The sequence below is a fragment of the Chinchilla lanigera genome, unplaced genomic scaffold (genome assembly GCF_000276665.1).
Source record: "Chinchilla lanigera isolate Chin_1 unplaced genomic scaffold, ChiLan1.0 scaffold00011, whole genome shotgun sequence".
NCBI lineage: Eukaryota > Metazoa > Chordata > Mammalia > Rodentia > Chinchillidae > Chinchilla > Chinchilla lanigera.
The window spans coordinates 13,698,107-13,714,566 of NW_004955412.1; the positions used below are offsets into that span (position 1 = coordinate 13,698,107).

At 41.2% G+C, this 16,460-nt stretch overlaps 1 protein-coding gene across 8 annotated transcripts in view; it reads left to right on the forward strand.

The window, feature by feature from the left end:
• The window catches only part of Dixdc1 (DIX domain containing 1), a 73,234-nt gene extending 57,414 nt beyond the window's left edge, over positions 1-15,820 (forward strand). For 6 of the 8 annotated variants that reach the window (XM_005378089.1, XM_013511056.1, XM_013511059.1 and 3 more), the window contains 6 exons: positions 414-503; positions 1,530-1,691; positions 2,172-2,238; positions 11,026-11,131; positions 11,938-12,046; positions 13,664-15,820. In XM_005378089.1, coding sequence (XP_005378146.1) covers positions 414-503; positions 1,530-1,691; positions 2,172-2,238; positions 11,026-11,131; positions 11,938-12,046; positions 13,664-13,744 — 615 coding nt within the window. In that variant the 3' untranslated portion in view covers positions 13,745-15,820. Of the gene's footprint in view, positions 1-413; positions 504-1,529; positions 1,692-2,171; positions 2,239-4,674; positions 5,262-11,025; positions 11,132-11,937; positions 12,047-13,663 lie in introns of those variants that run through there. The other 2 variants (XM_013511058.1, XM_005378093.1) reach the window with 2 other exon arrangements.
• The last annotated feature ends 640 nt before the right edge of the window (positions 15,821-16,460 follow it).

Consider the following 16,460-nt stretch of genomic DNA (forward strand, 5'->3'; position numbering starts at 1 on the left):
TGGGGGCCCCGAGGCTGAGGCTTTCATTTCATTCATTCTTCATTCATAATCCCTACTAACCGTCACATGCAGCAGTGGTACAGCAGTGCATGAGAGGAGAACTGTCTGCACCTGAGAAGTTTGCATGTTAATAGAAACATGAAGCAAATGAAGTATGTACTCAGCCAGGTGTGGTAGTGCACACCTGGAACCCTAGCACTTGGGAAGCTGAGGTAGGAGGATCATGGTGAGGCCAGCCTGGGTTACAGAGCGAGTTTAAGGCCAGTCTGAGCTAAATAGCAAGATCCTGTCTCAAAAACACAATAATAATAATAATGATGGTAATAATAATGTCAAGAAGCGAGAAAAGTACAGCAGGACAGCTTGGTTCAGAATTCTCCCTTTAACAAGCACATCTCTTCTTGCTATTATAGGGAACCAACTATAGCAGTTACAACTCTCAAAGCAACGGCTTTCTCATTCCAACGGCAGGGAAAGGAGCTGCTTCCGTCACTCACAGAGGGGTAGGTTCCCAGGATTAGAGCGCAGGTCTGCCACTTCTAGCTGAAACCAGAGCAGTGCCCTGCTGTCAGCAGTGGACCCAGCCGTTTTATAGTCCAGGGTCTGAATTTCCTTCTTTCTCCCTCTTTCTTTCTTTCTTTCTTTCTTTCTTTCTTTCTTTCTTTCTTTCTTTCTTTCTTTCTTTTTTTCTTTCTTTCTTTCTTTCTCTCTCTCTTTCTCTCTCTCTTTCTCTCTTTCTCTCTTTCTCTCTCTCTCTTTCTCTTCCTTCATTCCTTCCTTCTTTCCTTCCTTCTATATTGGAAATTGAACCCAAGCCCTCCATGTGCTAGGAGAATGCTGTATCACTGAGCTATATCTCCAGCTCTTTTTAAAATTTTATTTTAAGATTAGGTCTTGCTAAGTTGCCCAGGCTGGCAACTTGATTCTTGAACTCAGAATCCTCCTGCCTCAGCCTCCTAAGTAGCTGGGAATATAAACATTCATCACCGTGCCAGGCTCAGCCCCCTAATTCTTGCATCTGTGAGGTATATAAAGATGTGAGGCACTACCCATTTAAAAGAATTAGTGGCGCTGGGGATTTGGCTCAGTGGCACAGCGCCTGCCTGGCAAGCATGAGGTCGTGAGTTCGATTCCCGGTACCAAAAAAAACCAAAAACAAACAAACAAACAAAATAAAGAGTTAGTGGGGCTGGGGATGTGGCTCAGTTGTAGAGCTCTTGCCTTGCATGCACAAGGCCCCCTGCGTTCGATCCCCAGCGCCACATACATAAAAAAAAAAACCCAAGAATAATAATAATAAATAAATACATTTTTTAAAGAATAATGATCATTACCAAAAAAATTAAAAAAAATAAAAGAATTAGTAGACTAAGTATAGGCCTGCTTCTGAGGAGAAAAAATTTCCCCCACAAAAATAAAAGGACCTGTTCTAGAAACGGCTCTGCTTCATCTGTTTAAGCCCGTTGGTCGGGACTTGGCTTGTAGTAGTGCGCTGTGCCGTGCAGGCAGCACCTCACTCTTGCCCGCAGACCAGCGACCTGCAGCTTGTCCGGGATGCTCTGCGCAGCCTTCGCAACAGCTTCAGCGGCCACGACCCTCAGCACCACACCATCGACAGCTTGGAGCAGGGCATCGCCAGCCTCATGGAGCGCCTGCGCGTCATGGAGACACAGAGGAAGCAGGAAAGAAAGGTAGCGCCCTCGCTGGGACTTCTCACCTAGGCGAGCTCCCGGGGAAGCTTGGTATTACACATTTTAATGTCGATGCAGGCAGCGCTAAAAGACATGTAAGATCCTGCTGAAATTTCATCGGTTTTCTCTCTGGTTTTCCTCTCGGTGGAGCTGACCTCAACATAGTATGACAATCCTAGGAAGGAATTCGTGGTAACTCTTGCTTTAGCCGCTGTGTAACGGAGGGTCTCCTGCACATTCTTCTCCCCTTTCCCTCAAATGAGCTTGGCAATGAATGAGAAAACATATAGGAAATGCATTGGAAACTGGAAAGCCTTTTACAAACGTGCATGACTCTTGTTAGGATAACTACGTTAAATTTTACATATTGTGGAAGAAGAGGTGGTAGAAAATTATATAGTTCAGGCTCCCCTTTATGTCGTTTACGTGTCGTGTAAGTTCTTTGATTGTAACTCTTGTGGTTTTGGTGTGGCTCCCCAGGTTCGAGGCAAATCACCCAGAAGTCAGTCAGGCAGTGAATACCGGGAGTCCTGGCCGCCTCATTCCAGTAAGTACCGATTGGTGCTCAGCAGGGACTCCCGGCACGTTCGACTAGAATGTAGTGTTTGTGCTTCACTTGTGTCACGTGTTTTCCCCTCAACAATACTGCAGCTGTGTCAGTTCCGTGGCCGTGAGGACACATGCATCAGCCGGTGCCATTCAGCCATGCGCCGGGTGACACTGACTCCGGGGTTATGTATCTGGAAAGTAAAGCTCAAAATATTTATGCTGAACAAAGTAAAATATAAAACAAAAATGTACGTATAGGTGGGTATGGAGGTGCATGTCTGTAATCCAGGCTACTCAAGAGGCAGGGCTGCACATGCAGGGCCAGCCTGAGCAATTTAGTGAGATCCTGTGTGAAAATTTTAAAAAATTAAAAAAGGACCGGGAACATTGCTCAGTAGTAGGTCACCCTTAGGTTCTGTTACGTGACACAGACACAGACAGACAGACAGACACACACCCCATCCTTTAGGCCCAGATAGCACACTTACCAAAAAAAATCCACTTTTCCCTAGGGGCAACAAATTTCATTTCTTTGGGAATTTTCCTCCAAATGTTGAGTGTTAGCTCTGTTTAAGTCCTACAAAATATTTTGCACCATCTAGTGGCTGTGGTGAGGGAATATGTTTTAACCTGTTTCCCATCCACACTTTTTGTATTTTTTCCCCCCTGTTCATTTCAGCTCACTCTAAATCTACCCTATTTGCTGGTGTCAGTTTTAGTTTCGGTCTTACCTTTTTGGTTTAATACATTGCTAACTTTTTTACCCAGGCCCAACCTAAAACTATCTAAATAATCTATAAAAACCAAATATAAAAAGCTGACCAGCTGGCCATGGTGGTGCATGCCTATAATCCCAGCACTTGGGAGGCTGAGGCAGGAGGATCTCCATGAGTTCAAGGCCAGTCTAGGCTTCGTAGTGGGTTCAAAGCCAACCTGAACTGCATAGCAATCCCTTGTCTCAATTAAAAAAAAAAAAAAAAGCAAAAGCTGATTAGAACCAGTTTGTAATGTAATGTATAGAATTTTTAAAACCATATTAAAATACAGAACCTATCCAGGCATGATGATACATGCATGTAATCCCAGCACTCTGGAAGGCTGAGGCAGGTGGATCACGGGGTTGAGTCCAGCCTGGACAACTTAATGAGTGATGTCTCAAAATAATTTTTTTTTTTTAAGCATTTAATGTGTGGCTTCAAACCACCCATATATGTTTCCCCTGGACACCTTAATCTTCTCAGCTCTGCTGCTGAAAAGTTTGGCCTTCATGGTGATGGCTGCTTTGGGAGCTTTGCCGTCCCCAGAACTTTGTAGCAGCCTGATGGCATGACATCAACGATGGGAACTGCTCCGGCCTTGTTTCTGGCAGCGTTTATTTGCCTCTGCTCACTGACCAATGTCCACTTTTTTTTTTGTTTTGTCTTTTTGAGACAGGGTCTCGCTATGCAGTTCAGGCTGGCCTTGAGCTCACTTTGTAGCCCAGACTGGCCTCGAACTCACAACGATCCGCCTGCCTCAGCCTCCTGAGTGCTGGGATTACAGGTGTACACCACCACGCCTGGCCCAGTGTCCACATTTATCAAGGCTGACAGTTGGGCAGAAGCTCCGGTTCTCCTCTAGCTGGTAACCGCCCAGAGCAGCCTTCCCACAGTAACCTGGGTGCTGTTTGTTCAGGCTGGTCTTGTGGTGATGCGTGTTACCAGCATGACCCTGGCCTCCTAGGTGTGTCCAGTGTTTGTTGATGCAGCCTTGGCCGTGGCTCACGTCGCCCTGAAGTCTCCAGGTCTTCTTCAGTCTGTTCTTCTTTTTTTTTTTTCCGGTACCAGGAATTGAACTCACGACCTTGCGCTTGCCAGGCAGGCGCTGTGCCGCTGAGCTAAACCCCCAGCCCTCTTCATCAGTCTGGATAGCATGCTGGCAGCTCAGATGACAGAGGCCAAAATAAAGATAAAAGGGCTGAAGATGGAGCTCAGGGCAAGGCCCTGCGGTCCGTCCCTGAGTACCACAAAACAGCAGCAGCAGCAGCCACAGTCAAGAGCCAAAGTAAATAAGAGAACCAAACCCAGGTGTGGTAAACACACTGAAACCATCAAACGGGATTGGAAGTACTGCATCTATGGTGAGGCCTCGTGCAGTGATACACACCCCTAATCCTAGCACTGGGAAGCTGAGGCAGGAGGATTGCCATGAGTTTGAGGCCAGCCTGGGCTTCACAGTGAGACTCAACCAAAAATAAATAACTAAAATAACTAGGGCCAGGGATATAGCTCAGAGGCACAGCGCCTGCCTGGCAAGCACAAGGTCCTGAGTTCGATTTCTGGTACCCTCCCCAAGAAAATAAATAAATAAAATAGCTGTGATGAATATGTTAAATGCTGTAGTGAAAATATTGACATCATACATGTACAGATGGTTTTTTTTTTTTTTTTTTTAGCAATGATGAGAATTATAAGAAGCAAAATAGAAAAGCTAGACCGGAGATAAAGGTGGAGATTGCCTTCAATGAGCTCCCCAGTAGACTCAACAGGGCTGAGGAAAGCATCGGCAAACCTGAAGGAAGGCTAATGGAAGTTCCCCAAACCTGAACTCAGAGAGAAAAGAGTAAAGGACAGGAAACAACCAGGGCATCAATACCTGGGGGAGGGTTGGAGAAGTGAGTGGGGGGAGAGCTCAGGGGTCTGGCATGAGCGAGGTCCTAGGATCAAGCCCCAGCACTGGAAGGAAAAAAGAAACTCGAGGGAAAAAATACCAGATAGATTAAAATGTGTAAAATTGGTATCCACGAAGAGGAAAAGTAAGAACAGGGCAGGAGAAATATTTGAAGAGCTAGTGGTCAAAATTTTTCAGACAATAGCAGAAGACATCAAACTATAGATACGGGCAGTTTGAAGAACCTTTAGAAGGATGAATAATGATAGGTTCAGGTTGCTGAAAAGCAAACAAAAAGAATCTTGAAGGCAACCAAAAGGGAAAAACCATTATGTGTTTTTTTTTGTTTGTTTGTCTTTTTGAGGCAGGGTCTTGCTGTGCAGTTCAGGCTGGCCTTGAGCTCACTTCATAGCCCAGGCTGGTCTTGAACTCGCAGCGATCCTCTTGCCTCAGCCTCCCGAGTGCTGGGATTACAGGTATGTGCCACTATGCCCAGCCATTATAGAACAAAGATAATAATAGCAGAATTCTCGTCAGAAATTAAGTAAGCCATAGGATGGGGGAGCATCTTTAAAATATTGAAATAAAAACAAATCCCTGTAAATCTAGAACTGTACACCTAGGGAACATACCATTTTTTAGACAAAGACTGGGAGAATTTCTTGTAAGCAAACTAAAAGAAGAAATGTTAAAAGAATGTTTTCAGGCAGAAGGAATATGATACTAGACATAAATTGGCATCTACAGAAAGAAATGGTTAAAATGAAGGTAAATATTAAAATCTATTATTTTTAATTATCTAACAGATAAATTGTTTAAAGCAAAAAAAATACTGATGTGTTGTGGATACATGGCATGTGTAAAAGTGAAGTGTAGGACAATATTAGCGCAAAGTTTGGGAGGGAGGAATTTGGACTACACTGCTGTAAGTTCCCTATACTATAGGTGAGGTCATATGTTGTTGTTTTTGTTTCAAAGTTGGGCCTGGACCATCAGCAAATGAATGAATAAAGAAAATGTGGTATTTATACACAATGGAGTACTACTCTGCCATAAAGAAAGATAAACTTCAGGCATTTGTCAGTAAATGGGCATACCTTGAGACCATAATATTAAGTGAAATAAATCAGACACACAAGCTTCAATATTGCATCTCATATGAGAAACCCAAAATATAAATAAAGAACAAAATAAAAGATAGTAGGAAGTAGGGTGACCCTTCTCAAATGGGAAGGGGAACAAGAGGTGGAGGTGGGCAGGGAAAGAGAATGGAAAAAAAGAAAGAAAAAAATGGAAATAGAGGTTTTGTAAATGGGAAGGGTACCAAGAGTTAGAAGGAGCAGGGATGGATGGGAGGGGTAGGGGATTAAAAAAATAATTAAGATGTATTCTGTATATATAGCAACTCCCCATGATGAATATAATCACTGTGCACTGCAAACATGTACTAATACACACAAAAAAGTTTGACCAGGAAATGTAGCTCAAGGGTAGAATGTGTGCTTATCATGTCCAAGGTACTAGGCTCAATCCCTAGCACCACAAAAAAAAAAGCATTCTGTGACTACTTAAAAATATAAATCCAAAGTCTAACTGCTAACACTAAATTTTTTCAAACTAAAAAATAAGTTGATAGTAGAGTAAAAAAATTCTATTTTTTTCTTTCTTTTTGTTTTTTGGTGGTACTGGGGCTTGAACTCAGAGGCTAGGCAAGCAGCCTATCACTAAGCCACATCCCCAGCCCCCAAAAATTCTAAACCTATTCAGTCCACTACCAAAAATACAGGATGTAAAAATCTCATTGTTAAATGAGCTTATGTGTTGAAATGATACAGCCAAATTGAAAATGTGTAACACATTGAACTTTATAAAGACCGTATGGAAGAAAAAAGAAAAAAAAAAGAAAAAAGTAAAATTCTCAATCCAAAGGGACAAGGAAAAAAAGAGGATAAAAAAGGAACAAAGATCACAGAACAAATATAAAACTAAGAAGAAGGTAGATTTTTAAAATATTCAGATGTTCATTATTAGTGCTTTACCTCACTTCCTAGGTTATTTCTTTACCAGCCTCATACTTATTAGGTTGGCGGGGAAAACAGTCTTTGAGCAAAACAAAGCTGTATTTTAAATGTGGTGCTGCCACTAAGGAACTCTGGAACCTCAGGAGTTGAATACTTTGCCCCTGTAACCACTGTTCATTAGTGGTCTATGAGGGCAATAGTACCCAGCTAATAGGGTTGCTTCAAAAATTGAAAAGATGCTATACTCAAGTTCTTGGAAGAGTAACTGGTCTGAGGACCAGTTTGAACACCATTGACCAAAAGACTCTTATTGTATTTAATGCAAGTTGGCAGATTTTTACTTAAACATATAACAATTACATTAAACATGAATGGTCTAAGCATATCAAATAAAATATTGTAGATTATAAAATTGGATGAAAAAATAAGACCTAACAATATACTATCTGTAAGAAGCCGAATTTAAATACAATTATATATACATATAAATACAGTGTATATATATGTATATGAACAAAGTAGAGAATGCCTAGTATGGTAGTCTCAAAATAAAAAGTAGTCTCAGAATTTGTCTCAAAATAAAAAATAAAAAGGGCTGGGGATGTAACTCAGTGTGAAGGGATTCAACCCCTAGTACTGTACCTGAAAGGAAGGAATGGAGGAAGGGAGAAAGGGAGGAAGGGAAGGAAAGGAAAAATTACGTAATGAGGGACTGGGGATTTAGCTCAGCGGCACAGCGCCTGCCTGGCAAGCACAAGGTTGTGAGTTGGATTCCCAGTACTGGAAGAAAAACAAAAAACAAAACAAAACAAAAAATTACGTAATGATAAAAATGATCAGTTTCACCAAGAAGACAGTAGCAATCCTAAATATGTGTGATCAGAGTTTCAAACTATGGGAAGCAAAAATTAATTTAAAAAATAGACAAGTCAATAGGTACACCTGGAGGCCCAATACTCTTTTTTTCTTACGGTAATCAATAGAATATCAATAAGGATTTAGAAAATCTATACAACACTATCAAAGTCATCTGTTTGTGATTATATTTATTCCTGTAATTTTGTGATTATATTTAGAAAACACTCCATCTAATAATGATGGTAGAAAGAGATTCAAGTGTGTTTGCAAAATATACCAAATAGTCCATAGTCTAGCCACAGGACAAAACTCAACATACTTAAAAGGACTGAAATCATATTAGTGTATTTTCTGACCATTATGGAATTAAATTTGAGATCAATAACAGAAAAATATCTGGAAATCCCCAAATATTTGGAAATTGAAGAACATATTCCTAAATACAGTATCCTGTTGGTCAGAGGAATTTGTAAGAAAAATTGCGGCAAAAGGATAGCCACATAAATGAGTAGAATACAACCGAGTTAAAAATAGACTCACAGCCAGGTTCAGTGCCACACACCTTCTAATCCCAGCACTCAGGAGGCTGAGGCAGGAAGATCACTGTGAGTTTGAGGACAGTTCATAGCAACATTACTGTCCTATGTGCTTCGTTGTATTGTAACTGGTTTTCTATCTTACTTCACTAGACCCTGAACTGCTTCAGGGTCAGGATTTTATCTAATTTATTTGTATATCTGTAATACTTGACATGTAACAGATAACCAATAAACATTTTATTTGATTTATATTTTTTGTGTAGTACTGGGATGGAACCCAAGGCCCTTGTACTGGGCTACATCTCCAACATTCCCCACCACCCCCTTAATTTGGACATGTTCTGGCCAAGTCACTAAGCTGCCCAGTTGCCCAGGCTGGGCTGGAACTTGAGATTCTCCTGCCTCAGCCCCTCCAAGAATACTAGAATCGCAGGCATATGCCACCACCCCTTGCTTTTATTTTTCATTCACATATTTTAAATAAATAGATGCCAAAACTTACTTCTGTTCCCTTGCCTTAGGTAATACTGTTATCATGTATTTGTCTTTTGAAGCTATGTTGTCATATTTTACTTTTCCCTTTTATCCTCTGTGTTCAACTGTATCTCTAGTCTCAAGGCTTTTACTTTAAAGCTTTTTCCAATCCAGTCCTCTGGCTCCAGGGCTACATCTTGTCCTTCTTCATCTGTTTGTCCTAATTGCTTCTTAGTGGGACTGCTGGCTTCTACAGTTTCCTCCACCCAACCCATACTTTGCTGCTAGGTTGACCTTTCTAAAATGCCAGTACATTTGGGCATGGTTGCATATGCCTGTATCTCAGCTACTCAGGTGGATAAGGCAGGAGGGTGCAAACTGGAGGCCAGCCTGACTCAAAATTTGAAAAAGGACTGCAGAGGTAGCTTAGTGCTCCTTGAGTTCAAGGGTTTAATCCCTAGTACCAGAAAACCAAAAAAAGGCCGGTCTGATTGTAATCACTCCCTTTTAGTGTCTCCCCACAGCTCAAGACTAATACATTCAGGCCTTAGCCTGTTAGCCAGAGTTCTTTGTGGTCTGGCTCCTGCCTCCTTTATTGCCCCAGGACTTCCTGGTGTCTTCCTTATGCTCCAGCCTTACTAGTTTACTTACGGTTTTCTAAATACATTATCCCATTTTATGCTTTTTGTTCATGTTCTTTTCTTTTTCTGGAGTGCCCTTTGCAACTTCTTGCTCACGGGTGTGTGTGTTGGGGGTGCTGGGTGGCTGGGGATCAAACCAGGCCCTGCACATGCTAGACAAGCACACTAGCCCTGTTACATTCCCAGCTCAATCTTAGGATCTTTAAAGGTGCATTCTAAGGGTTTTCTGCCTGTGGGGCCTTTTTTAGCTTTTCCAGTTGGAATTAATCTCTCCAGCTTCAATCTTTCCATGGAGTGTACAGATGTGCTTTTAGTGTATTGTTATTATTTGTAATTGTGCCTACCATCCACATGGGTTTATAAACTTAGAGATCAGAGACCACATTTAGATGTTTTTATATTCTCAAAATCTAGCAGCATATAGAAGATGCTTAGTTACTATTTATTGAATTAATCAGTTATATGATTTAATGCAAAAAAATGAGTATTTTATTTATTCAACAACCAGTAAGTGCCAGGCACTGCGATAAGTGCTAGGGCAAAGGAAAATCATAGCGTGTATGTTACGGGAATGGGCATTCTTTGGAAGAAAAACTGAAACCGACCGCATGTGACTGCCGTGCAAAGGGGAGGTTTGTTTGTCCTTCCCCCCGGTCTGTCCCTCATTCTCTTCCTTTTTGTAAACCTCCTCCCAGAAGTGCTGTCCTCTGCCTGCCAACTTGGTAGGAGACCCAAATCTAAAAGAGGGAAATATATGTAGATGGGATTGCAGGAGAGATTTTAATAAAAGCTTAATTATTGTCTTTTGGTCCTTATAAAGTTTCTGTTTGCTTTTTTCTCTTAATTATAACTACTCATTAATTAATTATACTTTTACTATACGCTTTTAAAGGACAGAGACAAATTAGGAACCTATGTTAAATTAGGAACACTACAGGGCCAAAACATACAGATCCTGTGCAGCTAAGAGTTAAGGTAGATCTTGTGTTTTTGTTTTTGTTTTTTTTTTTTTTTTTGGTTTTTTTTGGTTTTTCTCCGGTACCGGGAACCGAACTCACGATCTTGCGCTTGCCAGGCAGGCGCTTTTTGCCACTGAGCTAAATCCCCAGCCCCAGATCTTGTGTTTTTTAGACTAGAATGACAGGCACCTTGGGATCTGAATTTCTGAAGTTCCTTTGCCCCCGTGGTTTGTGTTCCTGTTGCTTTTTTGCGTGGATCACATGAGTATCCTCTACCACCGACCTCCACAATCTAAATGCAGGTGGAAACACAGGTCCTGCTGTGTGTCTGCTGTGCCCTAGCTGACATCTTGCCAGCTTGTCTTTTGATCTTCAGCAACACTACCGGTCAGATCAGTTGCTGTTCCCTGGTAGAAATACCTGGAGTGAGTGAGAAGTCATGGTCCTTCTGATAATGTCCATGCCCAAAGCACCTCCTGCCTGTGTGGTCCTAGTGGCGACTTCTGTGGATTATGCCATCTGGACCTGGTGTTTGCAGCTGTAACCTCAGGCGGCTCCATTCTCCCGAGACATTTTTGAATAATTGGAAATGAGTGGTATGATGGAAATCCAATGTTCTAACCATAGAGACTCTCTGATTGCAGAATTGCCTCACTCACAGAGCTCTCCGACTGTCAGCAGCGCCTGCACTAAAGTGCTCTATTTCACTGACCGGTCACTTACGCCCTTCATGGTCAATATACCAAAGAGGTGAGATGCTTGGATCATTATTTCTTTGTAGTAAGGAAAGGAAGGCATAACATTAGTTCCTGCCCAAGTGAGGAGCTGAAAAATATTTGAAAAGCAGTATGTATATTGAGAAAAGCCCAGGAGGTAGAGATTCTAGCTTTAGCTTTGCCACTAACCAGTGACATTCTTAATGATCTGAGGACAGACACAGCTAAGTATGGAAGCAGCAATAGTACTTCCAATCCTGACAACTGTGCCAATATGCTCCGAGTTTGGAAAAACAGTTTGTAAGTGTTCAAAATTGCTTCTGCTGATGGCCATGAATTGCAGTTTGAATTCCCAGGCTTTTTACTCATTGACTGTTACTATTTGATGACTGCAAATGATCCCTACCGGGAATTTATGTTTGAAAACTTTTCTCCAAGCTGTTAATGTAATTTCTTCTAAGGGAAATGGTTTCGCTGGGTGTGCTGGTGCATGCCTATAATCCCAGCACTCCGGTGGCTGAGACAGGAGGATCACAGCAAATTTGAGGCCAGCCTGGGCTACACAGTGAGTTTGAGACCCTGTCTTGGGAAAAAAAAAAAAAAAAAAATTTAAAAATTCTGAGATCACCCAATATGTAATGCCATTTTCCTTTCCTAGTGGTGACTGGTTTTCCAAACTTTGCAGTTTTAGTTTTATCTTCATTATCAGGATCAGTGACCTAGTAAGTCATGCTGTTTCTGCCTGTTGATTTTGGCAGGGGCCTGGGTTTAAAGCTAACACCCTGTCTTTCCAACCTATTGATCAACAATCTATTTTGGTACTCTCTCTTTTTGTGGCAGGTTGGGGGAGGTGACATTGAAGGATTTTAAAGCAGCTATTGATCGGGAAGGAAATCATCGGTATCACTTCAAAGCGCTGGATCCTGAGTTTGGCACTGTCAAAGAGGAGGTACAGGACTGTCACTGTCAAAGGGGAGTCTGGGTGGTGTTGCTGTTCACTCCTAACCCCCCAGAGTCTCCTATTCAAGGGCTAGTACCCACAAGTAATTGAGTTCCCTAATCAGGGCAGAGAAGTCTGCTGGAGCTTTTACTATGGTCTAATTAGACTAAGAAGGCATAAAGTGGCCCAAGATACTGATAGCTTCTTGAATTCTAGGACTTAATTATTTTGACTGCAAATTTGGATACAATTTTTATTTTAACCAGAAAATAGTTTTATTTTGTTAGGGAAAATAAAAAACCTAAGACAATAGAGATACTTAAAATCAGTAGCCAAGTCCTAGAAAACTACTTTCTACATAGTGTGAAACAATCAAACAGGCATAAACATCTGGAACTGTATGTTATGTGCTATGGTGGTAGTTTCTCACAGTGAAAACAGTGGGTAGTCATCTATGCTTATTTCTAACTCCTGGTGTATTTTCTTGGCCTATGCTTCTCTTGTAATCCATTTGCCAACTGACAGATTTCTAAAACATTTTGGAAGAGAGTTCTGGGTTCTGATGTATTATTGTGTGTGCCTTCATTACGGCTATAGAGTGAGAAAACGAAAAACTAATGTTTTAATAACCCTGTTGTATTAATGGTGCAGGAAATGAATAAATGAATGAAAAGAACTGCATTTGGTCTTCTTCCCAACCCTTTCTTTACAGTATCAGGAACCAAAAATTTTCCCTTTTATTTTTTATGTATTATTATTATTATTATTATTATTATTATTACTCAGTACTAGCGATTGAACCCAGGGCCTTTGCACTGAGATACATCCCCAACCCATTTTATTAGTTTTTATTTCTTTTAAATTTTTTAAAGAGAAAAAAATAAAATGGAGTTTCAAAACAGGTTAGTAGGAGAGTTACAATAATTAATATATTGTGTATTGTTGTCTTCATACTAGTTATTCAGAGTACAAGGTATAGGCGTGATATCCAAACAATAGTAGCACAAACCTTTCTTTTTAAGGAACTAAGAGAAGGTAGCTGTATAAGTATCTTAACTATCTTGTGTATACATATACATACATTTTTTCCCTTTCTTCTTTTCCCTTTCCCCCATCACAGTTTGTCTTTTCTTTTGAACAGTTTCTCCCCAACTCACAATATCTATTATGCATTTGGGATCTTATTTACTCGTTCAGTTTCTCACATTAGTGAGACAATACAATGTTTACACATATGGGTCTGATTTATTTCACTTTTTTTGGTCTTTTTTTGAGTCAGGGTCTCGCTATGCAGTTCAGCCTGGCCTTGAACTCACTTTGTAGCCCAGGCTGGCCTCAAACTCTCAAGGATCCTCCTGCCTCAGCCTCCTGAGTGCTGGGATTACAGTGGTGTTTGGGATTTTAAAAACAACTATTCCATAAATGTTGAGCTGACAAACACATAAAGTACTACTTGGAACCTTAGGGGCAAAACTGAAGGGACACAGATGTAGCTCAAGGCTTTCTTCAACACTTTCTTGTCCTTAATGTTTGAGGCCTTATTTTTATTAGCAGCAGTTGTTTAGAGAAATACTCTGTCTTTATTACTATTTTTTCATGGTGCCTTTTTTTCTTTGTTTTACCCAGGTTTTCCATGATGAGGACGCCATCCCTGGATGGGAAGGAAAAATTGTAGCCTGGGTGGAAGAAGACCATGGAGAGAACTGACCCTGAGGACTGCAGTCTGGTTACTTGCTGGCTGCCTCACTCAGGACAGGGGACTAAACCCGGAGTACACTTCAGAAGTTTCTCGTTTGTGCTGCCAATAGCAAAGCTTCTCCAAGTGTGAAGGTCACAGGCCAGTCCTGTTTCTGTGCCCGGCGTATCTGGTACTTCAAACCCCTATCCTAATGCGGACCACGGTTCATCTGGAATTCCTTGTCCGTGGGAACGGCGTTTCGTCCCACTCTGAGGACAGCAAACCGAAGGCCTTAACCAATGGGGATGGATGATCCCGCTCCTGTCGGGGCACGGCTGCTATTACCTGGAACCTGGGATTGGATGCATTACTCCTGTGTGTTACAGTATTAATTTAATTGGCCTCAAGGGTTGCACTGGTCAGAGTCCCAGCATTTGTACTCACAGACAAGGCAAAGGTACCAGCTTTTCTGCTTCTTCGCAGATACTGCAAACTACAAACAACTCATGAGGTGGTACCAAAGATGAAAGCTACTCTTCAATAACCTTTTGAACTGGACATGGATGGTGCTGAATAGTTCATTGGATGGAAAAAGGGCTGCCCATATTGTGCTGTACTGTGCTAAAACCGTAAGACTTGGGCCACTTCTGGTCTTAACTGATTCTGCAGCTTGTCCTTTAGCCCACATAAGGCATATTTCATGTTCTACTAGTTTTCTCTGGGACTCTTTAATATTAGAGCCATTTATTTTTCTTCGAACTGATGACCTTTGTGTTTGAGAGGAATTAGGAGTGAAATGCTCCTTAAAAATCAAGGCGGGTATGGAAAGGTGCTGCTACCCATATCTTCTTGACTTTGTCTCATGACTTTCTTTAACTCATGGTATCTCCTTTGCGGTTAAAAGGAGGCAGACCATTGATTTCAGTGTTTCTTTGTGATTTACGAGTACTGAGCATGAGTTACTAGTCTGTCCTCATTTTAAGATTAGAGTTTCTTTCTATTACATGTTTAGACGAGGCTGATGTTTTAGGGCGCAAGAGAAACCATGGGGCATGGAGCATGTGTTGTGAATGGCAGGGTTGATTCAGGGTAAAGAAATCTAGAGTTATTTCTCATGTACGACACCGTCCGTGTAGAAGCTAAAAGTGTTCAACTTCCAGGGATTCCTTAATAACCTGGGTTTTCTCCTTCATCCACCCAGCACTACCAGCTGATCAGCCATTTTATGTATGCACGTTCCCAAAAGCAGTCTGTGACCATCAACGTACACTGCCAAACAGAAGAGGGGACAGATCAGTCTCGGGTTCTTGACCCGTCTGTCTTCAGTTCATCTCCCCTCTTCGGACACTGGAACAGACTACTCTTTGGAACTGAGATAACATCTTATTGTTTTATACGGACATGTCTTTTAAGAACAGTTCATGTTTGGAGCATTCCTTTGTACTCATTTTCTTTTCATCTGAGAACCATGTCTATTTTTATAACTCAAGCGTGAGTCCTATATACTCTCACATTCTCTATACTGTGTCCATTTTCTAGGGAACCCATGAGCTTTTATACAGTCTCTTACCACCTCTTGTGGTTTCAGAACAAGCTTTATTTTATTACAAGTATACTAATGACAACTAATTTCTGTCCAGTTCTACCTGCTATTTTAGTTGAGGGGGTAGTTTTATGTAATCCAGTTGATAGCTCTTCAAGTGGACAGGAGTTCAAGAGACACCTAATTTTTTCATGTACGTTTTACTGGTCTTCTACTGAAGAATGATTTTTCATCAGAAATAGCTGGGAAAATTTGGGAAAGTCAGCCATAAGCAAGAATAATACATTAGAAAAGCAAACAGAAGAAAAAAATGAATTTTTTTCCCCCAAGAAGTCCAGAGAGAAATTCTTTAAGTCGCCAATTTCTGTGTTGCATGAATTTTAGTGTTTTGCTATACAAGAGCATGAGGGTTATCAGGCTAAAATTGGTTATTGTAGTCCCGTAAAATTTTTCTTGAATGTCTGTCTCTTAACTCGGTTACTTGTCAGTTTTCTTCCAGTGAACAATCTTACCATGATGTAAAATTTATCTTTGCAGAGACTATTAAACCAGAAAAATTTCAGCGTCCTCTTCCTTGTGTTTTATCTCACTCTCTTTTGGAAAAGGAGCTACCATCGTGCCTCCATACGAAGCGGAAGTTGAATTCTGAGAAAAATAATTTTCCCCCTGTAGCTCATTAATCTCATGTACCATGGGTACTGGCTAATCACCCTTACTAGATAATGTCACTTAAGTAACTCTTGTGTAAATTGTGTTGGTGAGTCTCACTCCAGTTTCTACTCAGCAGGAGTAGGCGTTGATTCATTCCCTTGTGAAGTCTCCTACTTGGCTGCACTCCGACAGACCTTGACATTTATTCATAGTATTATCCCCTAGAGGCACTCAGAGACAGTTCATCCTGCTCCTTCTAAAGTACTTTTCCCCTTTAGAAATCTAAAGTACTGGAATACTTCAAGTTCATAAAATAATCTCTAAATCATGTTAGGTTAAAAGCAACCTGCTGGGCGAGGTGGCACATTGCCTGTAATCCCAGCACTCGGGAGGCTGAGGCAGGAGGATCATTTTGAGTTTGAGACCCCCCTGGGCTACAAAGTGAGCTCAAGGCCAGCCTGAACTGCATAGCGAGACCCTGTCTCAAAAAGTGAAAAAAAAAAAAAAAAGCAAATGACTTTCTCATTAACACTAGTTTTAGTTGAGAGCTT